The 14,595-nt window shown below is 37.3% G+C and overlaps 1 protein-coding gene across 1 annotated transcript; it reads left to right on the top strand.

The window, feature by feature from the left end:
* The first annotated feature begins 13,015 nt into the window (after nucleotides 1-13,015).
* On the top strand, nucleotides 13,016-13,960 carry LOC100765541 (olfactory receptor 10AG1). The gene has a single exon (XM_027421162.1). The coding sequence runs from the start codon at nucleotides 13,016-13,018 to the stop codon at nucleotides 13,958-13,960; it is 945 nt and encodes a 314-aa protein (XP_027276963.1).
* The last annotated feature ends 635 nt before the right edge of the window (nucleotides 13,961-14,595 follow it).

The following is a 14,595-nucleotide window of genomic DNA, read 5'->3' as shown; positions in this document are numbered from 1 at the left end:
AACTTGCATATTGAGTGGGTCCGAATTAATAAAAATAGAGATAAAAGGAGACATCACAACCAATACTGAGGAAAACCAGAGAAACTTAAGGATATACTTTATAAACCATGCTCTGCCTAACAGAAAGATGATAAAAGTTGCACATTTCTTAATACATATGGCCAAACAATGTTAAGTCAAGATCAGATGAGTAATTTAAGCAGACTCCTAACCTATAGTGAAGTAGAAGCACTAACTATCCCCCCCAAAAAAACCAAAACACTGAGGAGATGTGTTAAATATAAAATGTTCTTTTTTTCCCCGTGTGCATATCTGGATATTTTGTCAAAAATCAGGTGTTCATTTTTTTGTACATTTATGTCTAGGTCCTTATAAGTAATAATTGAGAGGCTACCTTAAATGCCCTTCTCTGATAATGAGATCGATGACTACCTTATATGCCATCCTAGTGCCTTCCTTCAGTAGCTGATGGAAGTAGAAGCAGACACCCACAGCTAAGCACTGAGCTGAACTCTGGAATCCAGTTGAAGAGAGGGAGAAGTGATGAGCAAAGGGGTCAAGACGAGGCTGGAGAAATCCACAGAAACAACTGACCTGAACAAGGGGTTGCTCATGGACCCCAGACTGATAGCTTAGAAACCAAGCATAGGACTGTTCCAGAACCCCTGAAGGAGGAAGTCAGTTTGGAGGTCTGAACAATCTATGGGACCACTGGTAAAGAATCAGTATTTACACCTAGTACACAAATGGAGTTTGGGAGCCCTTTCTACATAGAGGGATACCCTTTCAGCCTAGATTCACTGGGGAGGACCTAGGCCCTGCTCCAAATGATTTGACAGACTTTAAAAATAAAATCCCCCATGGAAGGCCTCACCCTCCCTGGGGAGCAGAAAAGGGTTGGGATAGGAGGTGGGTGGCAGGGGCAGGGGAGGAGTTGAGGGAAAGGGAACTGAGATTGACATGTAAAATAAGCTTGTTTCGAATTTAAATAAAGACAATGATTAAAAAGAAATTTCAAAGATTGTATTTGTAAATTATGTAGTTTCTAAATGGTTAAAGTGAAATTTATATTTTATTCTAGAAATTAATTACCATGATAATGAAACTAATATTCATGATATCATATCTGATTAGATGCTTCTTGCCCTAAAGGGAAGCTATATAATGTGTGTTAACTGAATCCACCAACCAAAACTGCCAGAAGGAAATCGTACCAACATAAAGGAATTTGTTTGGGAATTTTTCTGATATTTCTCAGTGGATTGTTGATTTTCCTTCTTTTTTGTTTTTGTTTTTTTAATGTGTGTAATGACAATATTTTTTAAAGATTTTATTTATTATGTATACAATATTCTGCCTGCATGTATGCCTGCAGGCCACAAGAGGGCACCAGACCTCATTATAGATGGTTGTGAGCCACCTTGTGGTTGCTGGGAATTGAACTCAGGACCTAAGAAAAAGCAGTCAGTGCTCTTAACCTCTGAGCCATCTCTCCAGCCCCATGGATTGTTGATTTTCAAGTACTGTTTTATATTATTGAGCTAGTCACAAGGATATTGTTTTCCTTAACAACTTTTTCTTTTTAGAGATAAGTTATGTATCAATTGCTCCTCTTAGATTAGTCTTCAACCTTGGGACCCAGGGAAGAATTATCTCTTTCATTGTCTGTGCTACACAAGTGTGCTTCACTCTTATCCCATGTCCCACAGAGTGCTTCCTCCTATGATGATCTATGACTATTATGTGGCCATCTGCAACCTTCTGCACATACCTGTAGACATAAATCACTCTATGGCATGTGCTCCCAGCTAGTGTTTGGATCCTGGGTCAGGGGTATTCCAGCTCAGGTAGGGAACACATCACAGGTTTTATGTCATTTTGTGTTGCCTACTACAGAACCACAGCTGTTGTTCTCTTGATATTTGAACTTGCCAGTGAGGACATATTTATGAATGAGCTAGTGATATTCCTGGAGGCTGTTTGGTTTTTCTTGGTTTCATTTCTTTTATTACATATATCCTATTATAAAATTCTGATACAATTATTATCTAAATAATTTACTAGAACATTCTTTGAACTGTAACTGTCGAGTATACTTTTGTATATGTCTGCAATAAAATTTCAAGAATTATTTTTCTTTCCTTCTTACTCACTTTCACAAAATAGCTTTTCAAAATTAACCCTTACCTGTAAATTGAAATTAATTTATTTTTATATCTATAAAATATTTATCAAAAATTCTAATTCATTTTGTTACATTTTATTAAACTCTACATAATATTCATTCCAAAAAGAACTTCTGAGATTCTTGTCTAATTTAGAAAGCCACAATTTGTTATATTATTTATTGGAAAAATATATATTTCATTTCCAAAAATTACTGACAGCAGTAACTGAAAACACACTGGCATAGTAACAATGAACACTAAGTGAAATAACAAAAGTTCACATAATTTTACATATACAGAGTTTGGTCTAAATATGAATAACCAAATGAATCACTTACCATAAAAGGCCTAGAGCTTGCCTGTTTAATTTCCTTCTTGGGCTAAGAACCTTAACAATGACTTCGCAAATGCTGCAAATTTGCTGACCTTGTAGCATCTTCAAGCCCTTAAATATACTCAGTTTGGTGCATATAGTTACATATGGTATTATATTAAGAGTAGTAGACAGAACTCATATTTTATGTATGTATGCAAGTAATCATTACTTTGAAAAATCATGGTTTAATTAAATAAATACTACTGAAATATAGCCATTTATTATACAATATAATAGAATAATTCTGTGAATACAGGCAAGTAGTTTTTCAGTGAACCATGGCAAATTACTGATCACTAAAAAGAAATTTTGTGAAGATGTACAAAATATAGTAAGGTTACTAATAAGGACACAGGACTATACTTTTCTTTTTTAAATATCTCTTTATCACTTTGTTAAGTATGCATATATATATATATGTGTGTGTGTGTGTGTGTGTGTGTGTGTGTGTGTGTGTGTGTGTGTAAAATTGAGTGAATATATAGTCTAAAAGAGCTAAAGGACTCGGAATTTAGACTAATCTCAAAATTCTTTCTTCATATGCAACTGTCCTTGAGATCTACCCAAAACACTTCAAAAAGAGAACAAACTCTCTAATTATTATTCTTTTTTAGTTTTTTTTCCTTTTTTTTAGCTTTTTTTTATTAAATTATTAATATTTTCACATGTACTTTCCCTCTCCCTCTCCCTCCCCCCACCCCCATTCTTTCTCCCCCACCTCCAACCTACCCCCCACCCCATCCACCCGCCACTCCCCAGGCAGGGTAGGGCCCCCAACCAGGGCTCCACCAAGTCCACCAAATCTTCCTGTGCTGGGCCTAGGCCCCTCCCCATGTGTTCAGAGACAGAGCGAATCCCTTCAAGTGGGATGGGCTCTCGAAGTCCCTCCCACCCACCAGGGCAAAACGCCAGTCCACCTCCAGAGGCTCCCAGGAGTGCAGGGGCCTCCCCATTGGCATCCATGATCAGGGGGCTGGATTAGTCCTGTACTGTCCTCCCAAAGAGCATCTGGGGTCGATATGCTTTCCCTTTTTCAGGCCAACTGTTTCTGTGGGTTTCTCCAACCAGGTACAGACCCCTTCGTTCTTCATTCCTCCCTCTCTTCAACTGAGTTCCAGATTTCAGCTCAGTGTATTTCTGTGGATGTCTGTCTCTGCTCTCATCAGCCACTGGATGAGGACTCTAGAATAGCATAGAGAGTATTCATCAATCTCATTCTAGGGGAAGGGTTTCTAGGCCATCCTCTCCTCCACTGCCCAGACTGTCAGATCGTGTCATCCTTATAGGTCTCTGGAGATCTTCCTAGTTCCAGATCACTTCTCGGACCTATAGTGGCTCTCTCTGATATGGTATCTCTCATCCTGCTCTCTCTCCTCTATTCTTCCCCCAACTCAATATATCTGCTCCTCCATTTCTTCTCCTCTACTCTTCATCTTGTGCTCTTATTGTGGCAGCACCCACTCCCCTACCCTCATGCTCTCAATTAGCTCGGGAGTTCATGCCACTTCCCATTCCTGGGGTCCATTTATCCCTTAGAGTCATTCATGATTTCTAGTTTCCTTGGGGTAGAGGATTATAGGCTGGTAAACCTTTGCTCTATGTCTAAAAATCATATATGAGTGAGTACATACCATGTTTGTCTTTTTGTGATTGGGTTACCTCACTCAGGATGGTTTCTTCTAGTTCCATCCATTTGCCTGCGAATTTCAAGATTCCATTGCTTTTTTCTGCTGAGTAGTACTCCATTGTATAAATGTACCACATTTTCTCTTTCCATTCTTCAGTTGAGGGGCATCTAGGTTGCTTCCAGGTTCTGGCTATTACAAACAATGCTGCTATGAACATGGTTGAACATATGTCCTTGTTGTATGGACAAGCAGTATTTGGGTATATACCCAAGAGAGGAATGGCTGGATCTTGAGGTAGATTGATTCCCATTTTTCTGAGCAACCGCCATACTGATTTCCAAAGTGGTCTTACAAGTTCACACTCCCACCAGCAATGGAGGAGTGTTCCTTCTTCTCCACAACCTCTCCAGCATAGGTTGTCATTGGTATTTTTGATTTTAGCCATTCTGACAGGTGTGAGGTGGTATCTCAGAGTTGTTTTGAGTTGCATTTCTCTGATGGCCAAGGATTTTGAGCACTTTCTTAAGTGTCTTTCAGCCATTTCAGATTCCTCTGTTGAAAAATCTCTGTTTAGTTCTGCACCCCACTTTTTAATTTCATTGTATGGTGTTTTGGTGGCTAGCTTCTTGAGCTCCTTGTATATTTTGGAAATCAGTCCTCTGTCAGATGTGGGGCTGGTGAAGATTTTTTCCCATTCTGTGGGTGGTCGTTTTGTCTTACTGACTGTGTCCTTTGCCTTACAGAAGCTTCTCAGTTTCAGGAGGTCCCATTTATTAATTGCAGACCTCAGTGTCTGTGCTTCTGGCGTGATGTTCAGGAATCGTTCTCCTGTGCCAATTTGTTCAAGGGTTGTTCCCACTTTCTCTTCTAAAAGATTCAGTGTGGCTGGGTTTATGGAGAGATCTTTGATCCATTTGCACTTAAGTTTCGTGCATGGTGACAAGGTATGGATCTATCTGCAATTTTCTGCATGTTCGAATCCAATTGTGCCAGCACCATTTGTTGAAGATGCTATCTTTTTTCCATTGTATGGATTTAGCACCTTTGTCAAAAATAAGGTGTTCGTAGGTGCGTGGGTTAATATCTGGGTCTTCAATTCGATTCCATTGGTCAATCTGTCTATTCTTGTGCCAATACCAAGCTGTTTTCAGAACTATGGCTCTATAGTAGACCTTGAAGTCAGGGATGGTGATGCCTCCAGAGGATCTTTTATTGTAAAGAGTTGTTTTGGCTATCCTAGGTTTTTTATTTTGCCATAAAAAGTTGAGTATTGTTCTTTGAATGTCTGTGAAAAACTGTGTTGGGATTTTGATGGGGATTGCATTAAATCTGTAGATTGCTTTTGGTAGAATTGCCATTTTTACTATGTTAATTCTGCCTATCCAAGAGCACGGGAAATCTTTCCACTTTCTGGTATCTTCTTTAATTTCTTTCTTTAGAGTCTCAAAGTTATTATTGTACAGGTCTTTCACTTTTTTGGTTATTGTTACCCCCAGATATTTAATGTTGCTTGTGGATATTGTGAAAGGTGATGTTTCCATGATTTCTTTCTCATTGGGTTTATCATCTGTATACAGTAGGGCTACAGATTTATTTGAGTTAATTTTGTATCCTGCTACCTTGCTGAAGGTGTTTATCAGCTGTAGGAGTTTCCTGGTAGAGTTTTTCGGGTCACTTATGTAGACTATCATGTCATCTGCAAATAGTGAAAGTTTGACTTCGTCCTTTCCAATTTGTATCCCTTTGATTTCCTGATCTTGTCTTATTGCTCTAGCTAGAACTTCAAGTACAATATTGAAGAGGTATGGAGAGAGTGGACATCCTTGTCTTGTTCCTGATTTTAGAGGAAATGCTTTGAGTTTCTCTCCATTTAGTTTGATGTTGGCTATTGGTTTGGTGTATATTGCGTTTATCATGTTTAGATATGTTCCTGTTATTCCTGTTCTCTCCAAGATCTTTATCATGAAGGGATGTTGGATTTTGTCAAAGGCCTTTTCAGCATCTAGTGAGATGATCATGTGGTTTTTCTTTTTCAGTTTGTTTATATGGTGGATTACATTGATGGTTTTTCGTATATTGAACCATCCTTGCATCCCTGGGATGAAGCCCACTTGATCGTGGTGGATGATTTTTCTGATATGTTCTTGGATTCGATTAGCCAATATTTTATTGAGTATTTTAGCATCAATGTTCATGAGAGATATTGGTCTGTAGTTCTCTTTCTTAGTCTTATCTTTGTGTGGCTTGGGTATCAAAGTGATTGTAGCCTCATAGAAAGAGTTTGGCAATATCCCATCTGCTTCTATTGTGCAGAACAGTTTGAGGAGTATTGGTATCAGCTCTTGTTTGAATTTCTGGTAGAATTCTGCAGTGAAGCCATCTGGTCCTGTTATTTTACATGTCAATCCCAGGTCCCTCTCCCTCCCCTTCTCCCTTGTCCCCGCCAACTAATGCCCTACCAATCCCATATGCTTTCTGCTCCCAAGGGAGGGTGAGGCCTTCCACAGGGCATCTTCAAAGTCTGTCATATTCGTTGGGATAGGGCCTAGGCCAACCCCTTTGTGTCTAGACTCAGGGAGTATCCCTCCATGTGGTATGGTCTCCTAAAGTCCATTCCTATGGTAGCGATAAGTACTGATCCACTACAAGGGGCCACATAGATTTCCAAGGTCTCCTTACTGACACACACATTCAGGGGGTCTGGATCTATCCCCTGCTGGTTTCCCAGCTATCAGTCTGGGGACCGAGAGTTTTCCCTTGATCAGGTCAGCTGTTTCTGTGGGTTTCACAAGCCTGGTATGGCCCCCTTTGCTCATCAGTCCTCCTCTGCATCTGGATTTCAGTTCAGTTCAAGGTTTAGCTGTGGCTGTCTGCTTCTACTTCTACCAGCTGCTTGATGAAGGCTATACAATGGCATTGGGATTAGCCATCAATCTCATAATGTTGTGATTACAAATTTATTATGTTTTCTTCTGTCATCAGATATTTCTTTTTATTTACTTTTTATTTAAATTAAGAACAATCTTGTTTTACATGTCAATCCCAGGTTCCTCTCTCTCCCATACTCCCCTGCCCCCCAACAAACCCCATCCCATCCCTTTTCTGCTACCCAAGGAGGATGAGACCTTCCATGGGAGATCTCCAAAGTCCATCCCATCATTTGGAGCAGGGCCTAGACCCTCCCTCATGTGTCTAGGCTGAGAGAGCATCCCTTATTCATATGATAGGGATAAATATTAACCCTCTGACAGATGTCCCATAGATTGCCCAGGCTTTACGACTGATACCCACGTTCAGGAGTTCTGGGTAGGACTATGATGATTTCCCAAATATCAGTTCAGGGTCCATGAGCTCCCCCCTTGTTTCTGTGGGTCAGCTGTTTCTGTGGGTTTCTCCAGCTTGGTCTTGACCCTTTTGCTCATCACTCCTTCTCTGCAACTGGATTCCAGGAGTTCAGCTCAGTGTTTAGCTGTGGATGTCTGCTTTTGCTTACATCATCAACTGGATAAAGGCTCTAGAATGGCATATAAGTTAGTCATCAATCTCTTTATCTGGGAAGGAAGTTTAAGGCAGCCTCTCCACTATTGCTTAGATTGTTAGTTGGGGTCATCCTTGTAGATTTCTGTACATTTCCCTAGTGCCAGATTTCTCTTTAAACTTATAATGGCTCCCTCTATTATGGTATCTCTTTTCTTACTCTCCTCTATTCTTCCTCTGACTCAATCTTCCTGCTTCTTCATGACCTCCTTTCACCTCCTCCCCTTTTCTTACTCTTAACTCCCTATCCCCTACCCGCATGCTCCCAATCTGCTCAGGAGATCTTGTCCCTTTCCCTCACTCTAGGGGATCATGTATTGTAGGGAGCCCAGGAACGGCTACCTACAATGTATGACTCTCTTAGGGTCCTCCTTATTTCCTAGCCTCTCTGGTGGTATAGATTGCAGGCTGGTAATCATTTACTCTGTGTCTAAAACCCATATAAGAGTGAGTACATACCATGTTTGTCTTTTTGGGACTGGGTTACCTCACTTACAATGGCTTCTTTTAGTTCCATCTATTTGCCTATGAATTTCAAGATTCCATTTTATCCCTCCCCTGCCCCCCTGCTGAGTAGTACTCAATTGTTTAAATGTATCACATTTTCTTTGTCCATTCTTTAGTTGAGGGGCATTTAGATTGCTTTCAGGTTCTGGCTATTACAAATAATGCTGCTATGAACATATTTGAACAGATGATGTCCTTGTTGTATGAATATGCACCTTTTGGGTACATGCCTAAGAGTGTAATTGCTGGATCTTGTGGTAGACTGATTCCCATTTTCCTGAGGAACCACAATATTGATATCCAAAATGGATGTAAGAGTTTGTGTTCCCACCAGCAGTTGAGGATTGTTTCCTTTATCCACATCCTCTCCATCATAAACTGTCATTGGTTTTGATTTTGGCCATTCTGACAGTAGTAAGATGGTATCTCAGAATTGCTTTTATTTGCATTTACCTCTTGGCAAAGGATGTTGAACACTTTCTTAAGTGTCTTTCATCCATTTTAGGATTGTCTATTGAGAATTTTCTATTTAGCTCTGTACCTCACTTTTTAATTGTATTATTTGGTGTTTTGGTGACCAGCTTCTGTGTTCTCTCTGTATTTTGGAAATCAGCCCTCTGTCAGTAGTGGGGTTGGTAAAGAACTTTCTCATTCTGTGGGCTGCCGTTTTGTTTTGTTGACTGTGTCTTTTACCTTGGAGAAACTTTTCAGTTTCAGGAAGTCCCATTTATTAATTGTCAATCTCAGTGTCTATGCTACGGATATTATGTTCAGGAAGCAGTCTCCCATACCAATTTCTTCAAAGGTATCTCCCGCTTTCTCTTCTAAGAGATTCGGTATGGCTGGATTTATGTTGAGGTCTTTAATACATTTAGACTTAAATTTTGTGCATGATGACAGATGAGGTTCTATCTGCAGTCTTCTACAGGCCAGCAACCAGTTACGTCAGCACCATTTGTTGAAGATGCTTTCTTTTTTCCATTGTACTCCTTTAGCTTCTTTGTCAAAAATCATGTGTTCATAGGTGTGTGGATTAATATCAGGCTTTTCAACTTGATTCCATTGGTCTACCTGTCTAATTCTGTGCCAGTACCAAGCTGTTTTCAGGACTATAGCTCTATATTAGAGCTTGATGTTGGGGATGGTGATGCCTCTGGAATCCTTTATTGTACAGGATTGTTTTGACTATCCTGGGTCTTTTGTTTATTCCATATAAAGGTGAGTATTATTCTTTCAAGGTCTGTGTGGGTATTTCTTAATAATGTCATACAAAACAGAAAGACTCAGTATATAGTAATGATCACCCAAGGGATATTTTCCTCATTTATTAATTTTTATTGTTATTTTAAAAACCTTGAGTAGCAACAATAAATTTGTTTTGTTCAATTGATAGTAACATGTGAAAGGAATTTATCCCCAGAGTAGTGAATACCTCCCAGTAGAACCGCAACATGTCTTCTGCCAATCATATATATGTACTAGAAGATGACCAGTCTCTGACAAAACAAAATTCTTAAGTATAGTTATACTAATCTCTTCATCAGTTTCTGAAATTTATCAATCAATAAGGTAAGAATGCTATATTCTCAAGTCCAAACTGATACTCTTGAGCTTGTTTTGGCAAATATCAAATTTGCTTGTATGTGTACACTTATTTTTTTTTATTTCAGTAGAATCACAAAGCAATGAAAAGGAGTCATGGATTTCTGTTTTTTTTTTTAACTGAAAATGCTATTTCATTTGACTTTTTCTGTTCCAATATTTGACATTTATTAGATCAAATGAAAACAAAATGCAAAATTTTAAAATAAAGGACAGATTTTTGAAATTATTGTCATTGATGTTGTTCTTATGTGTTAATATGTATCAGGTCATTTTTAACAAGGAGTATATTTAAATATGTCTGTATTAAATCTGGAGTGCCAGCTCTATAATGGATTATTAAAATGTTGATAAATATGATTGAAATACCTTGGTTACTTATTTTTACTCAAAATGATCCTGTTAACAGTTAATATTAATGATAAATTAATCTGGAAATATTAATATATTTCCTTCCTTTGGGGTTTAAAGAAATGAACTCTCTTATTTCCCATCTTCAATTGTATTCATAAGTTTTTTCAGAGAAATAAAAGTGGTGGGTGCACTCTGAATAATGTTAAATAATCCTATTAATATCAAAGTAACATCTACAGTAATAGAAGTCAGTATTTTATAAATGATGCCACTTAAATAAAGGTAAGGTACAGGATTCCAATATTCCTAGATTTCCCTGAAATTCCTACTGGTTTTGTTTTCTTTTTACTGCAATTACTCAGTTTTAAAGGTTTCCAAAATGCAGACATGATAAAACATTTGAAGAAGTTTATGCAGAGAATGTACTAGGGATACATGTTAGAGATAGAGTGTTGTTTGACATACATGAATCCTTGCATTAAAGCACAACCATAAAACCAAAAAAAAAAAAAAAAAAAAAAAAAAAAAAACGAGATTGTAAGAATATCTTGAATCATTCAAATTCATTTCATTATCTCTTCCTTTCCGTGAATTCTTTTTATTTATTTATTTATTCATTCATTTATTTATTTATTTTGGTTTTTCGAGACAGGGTTTCTCTGTGGTTTAGGAGGCTGTCCTGGAACTCCCTCTTGTAGACAGAGATCCACCAGCCTGTGCCTCCCGAGTGCTGGGATTAAAAGCGTGCACCGCCAATGCCTGGCTCCTTTCCATGAATTCTTAAATGTCAAAACTCATAAGTGTGAACAAAATTATTTGTTCCTTTAACAATGTAAAAATGAGACTCACTCACCTAAATCCAAGCAAAAATCAGTGATTAATAATAAAATACAAAAATATTCTGTAGATGTAGAGGAAGTTAATCTGTTCATGGTGCTATATTTTTTCTTTGAAATATGTTGTAAAACTAGTTGAGTTCAGTGTAGAGGTGCATTCTATTGCCTAAACAGTAAGGATGGACAAAATTATAAGAAGGAGCTCAAACATTGTAAAGAAAACAAGATGGCATTTTCTGTGGATGCCTTTTGAAGTAAGCACTTTCAGAGGGAAATATTTGGCTGACCAAACTCAGAAAAAAAAATTCTATTTTCAATGGAATGAATAAAGCATTTATCATTGCCTCCATAATTAGATGTATATTGAGTTGAATATTTGAATAAACATTTACAGGAATTTTATCATGAACTATGAAAAACATAAACATTTGTGACTGCAAAGTCATACCTATATAATATGAACCCTTACCTACTATTTTTTGTTCATTAATTTATCAGGTATTTCATTTTAATAATTGATTTTTCTATTAATATTTAATGTGGAATTTTTAGAAATGGAAAATAAGTTATAGCTTTAAATTCCTATTATAGAAAGTATTCAGGTTTTTTATTTAACATGTTTCTAGCATATACACATATTTTAGAGGTAACATGTGGGAACACTATCCACACAAATATCTTAAATATGACAGGTAGTCTGCCTCCTATTTTCTGTGAAATTCACCTTTCACTTGGAATGAATAATGATTAATTTAGAAACTAATCCACAAATACTGGCAATAAATGATGTTGTGAGATATTTCATTAAAAGTAAGTGAAATTAATGCCATTCCCATGTATTCATCTACTGAATACAAGAGCAAATAAGAAATATAGAAAACATATACATGATACCAGATGAAATTATAATACAGGTCTAGAGACAAAAAGAGCATAATTATGATAAATAAGAAGTTAGTAAGGAATGTGTGCATGAACCCTTATAAACTAATACAATGCAGTAGACAAAACAAGATAAATGAGACCAAAAAGATAAGAACATTCATGACGATATCAATGTTTCTGGAACAGTTCAAAGATATCTGAGGGTGATACCTTTTCTACAATGAATCTACATTCAGAGTATAGAAATGCACACTCTCCTTAAACAAATGTTTAAAAAATATTTCCTGATGTATATCAGCACAGGTTCAAACCAGACAAAATCCTATCAGTTACAGGGAGAAGAAAACATAAAGTCCCACCCCTAAACAGTTATTTGCAATTGATATCTGTTGGAAAATAAAAACGTTTTGTTCTCTAATGGAGTGTCACTGGGTATACAAACAACACATGAGGCTAGGACGGGTTGCAAGATACAATGTAGACTCCACATTTTGTTTTAGTATTGGTGGTTTTCTGTTTCATCTGCATATTTTTGTCCTACTAGTTTTTGTTTGGTTTGATTTTTGTTTTTTGGAGACAGAGAGAGAGAGAGAGAGAGAGAGAGAGAGAGAGAGAGAGAGAGAGAGGGGAACATAAAGTTGTAAGGTAGGGAGTTGGAAAGGATAGGGAAGCATTTGGGCAACAGGAAAAACATGATAAAATATTGCTTGAAAACATAATTAGAAATAACAAATCTTCATTAAACTGAAAAACATTATGTGTAAAAATGACACATGCAAAAATAAAATACTAGGTAAGAAGAAAAATACAACTGAAAGAATAGAATCATTTCACAAACGGGAATTAATTTGGAGTTCTGGCTCTGATTATATGAGAATTAAAAGTGGCATGCCTTACTGTTATTAACTTGAACTTACATTAACATCTAGCCACAAAACAAAATAAAAATGAAAATAAAATTTCTCACAAAACTACTTAGTACCCAAAACTAGAGCCTATCACATTTTTAGAATTTCTTCTATGGGGTGCAGGCATCGAGTATGGTGCTATATTCAATTTACAGACAAAATTATAGATAATGGGAAGGAAATAATTGCACTTCTGGTTGAATCATCCCCACAGATGGAGTACACAGAGAAAAAAATGGAGGAAAATACTACTACGGTGACACAGTTTCTATTTCTTGGGTTCGCTGGCCTTCCCAACCTACAAGGATTTCTGTTTGGGATGTTCTCCATAATGTACATGATTATCTTAATAGGAAATAGCTTCATAATTGTCATAGCCAGGATTGATCCGGCATTACAAAAGCCCATGTATTTTTTCTTGGCCAATTTTTCATTTCTGGAAATATGCTATGTATCAGTCACTCTTCCCAGAATTTTGTACAACCTTTGGACCCAAGATAGAAGAATTTGTCTTCTGGCCTGTGCTATTCAAATGTTTTTCTTCCTAATTCTGGCAGCTACTGAGTGCTTCCTACTGGCTGTAATGTCCTATGACCGCTATGTGGCTATCTGCAACCCTTTGCACTATCCTCTGGTCATGAACCCAACAAAGTGTACTCAGATGGCAGTTGGCTCTTGGCTCGGTGGAATTCCAGTCCAGATAGGTCAAACTTGCCGAATATTCTCTCTACATTTCTGCCATTCTAATAGAATAGACCACTTCTTCTGTGATGTTCCACCGATTCTCAAGCTGGCCTGTGGGGATACTTCAATGCATGAGCTGTCTGTTTATTTGGTGGCTATGTTCTTTGTTGCATCCCCATTTATGCTGATACTTGCATCTTATAGCAAAATCATTGCCACCATTCTGAAATTGCCAACAGCCACGGGTCGGGCAAAAGCTTTTTCCACATGTTCTTCCCATCTTGTAGTAGTGGTTTTATTTTTTGGATCAGCTACGATTAACTACTTGAGGCCTAAGTCCATTCATTCTGCAGGAACTGATGAGCTACTCTCTCTGTTCTATACGATTGTGACCCCCATGTTCAATCCCCTAATATACAGTCTTAGGAATAAGGATGTGATTGCAGCACTGAGAAGGGTTTTACTTAAGATGTAGAGCCATAGACTTATGTACAAGTGAATGCACAACTTCTTCTACACTTATTGGAAGTATTTCAACTATGTAGATTCCTCTTTGCTTGGTAACTGTGTCTGTGCTATCATGTTTATTTACTTATTACATTTAATATAGTTTAATTAAAATATATTTACATCATTTCCTGTTTCCCTTCTTTCCTTTTAAACACTCTCATGTCCCTTCCCGCAGTCCTTCCCATGATACCTATACCATATACCTCTCAAACGATGGCCTCTTTTTCTTTGATGATTATTGGTATGCAATTAGATAGATGATGATAAATAGATACATAGATATTTAAATGGTAGATAAGTGAAATATATATAAATATATAGAAGAGAGATGATAGATACATAGATACTAGGTAGAAGGTAGATAACAGATTGTTATATAGATATATACAAATATATTAACACAACCTCTGAGTACTTTTGTGTTGTTTGTGTGTATATGATTTCAGGACAGATACCCTCATCAAATAAACATTTCTTTATAACAAATGAAGGCTACTAACAAAAACTACAACTGAACGTAATGCAGGCAATATTGGATTGTGAAGGGTCCAGCACAAACTTGTTCATTATCAATTCAGCTCCCACATCTAAGACTCAGAA

Source organism: Cricetulus griseus, chromosome 6 (assembly GCF_003668045.3).
Source record: "Cricetulus griseus strain 17A/GY chromosome 6, alternate assembly CriGri-PICRH-1.0, whole genome shotgun sequence".
NCBI lineage: Eukaryota > Metazoa > Chordata > Mammalia > Rodentia > Cricetidae > Cricetulus > Cricetulus griseus.
This window is presented reverse-complemented; position numbering and strand designations above follow the sequence as displayed.

Excerpts from the sequence above, each read along its gene's own strand:
- LOC100765541 (XM_027421162.1), top strand. The coding sequence starts at position 13,016 with ATGGAGTACACAGAGAAAAAAATGGAGGAAAATACTACTACGGTGACA.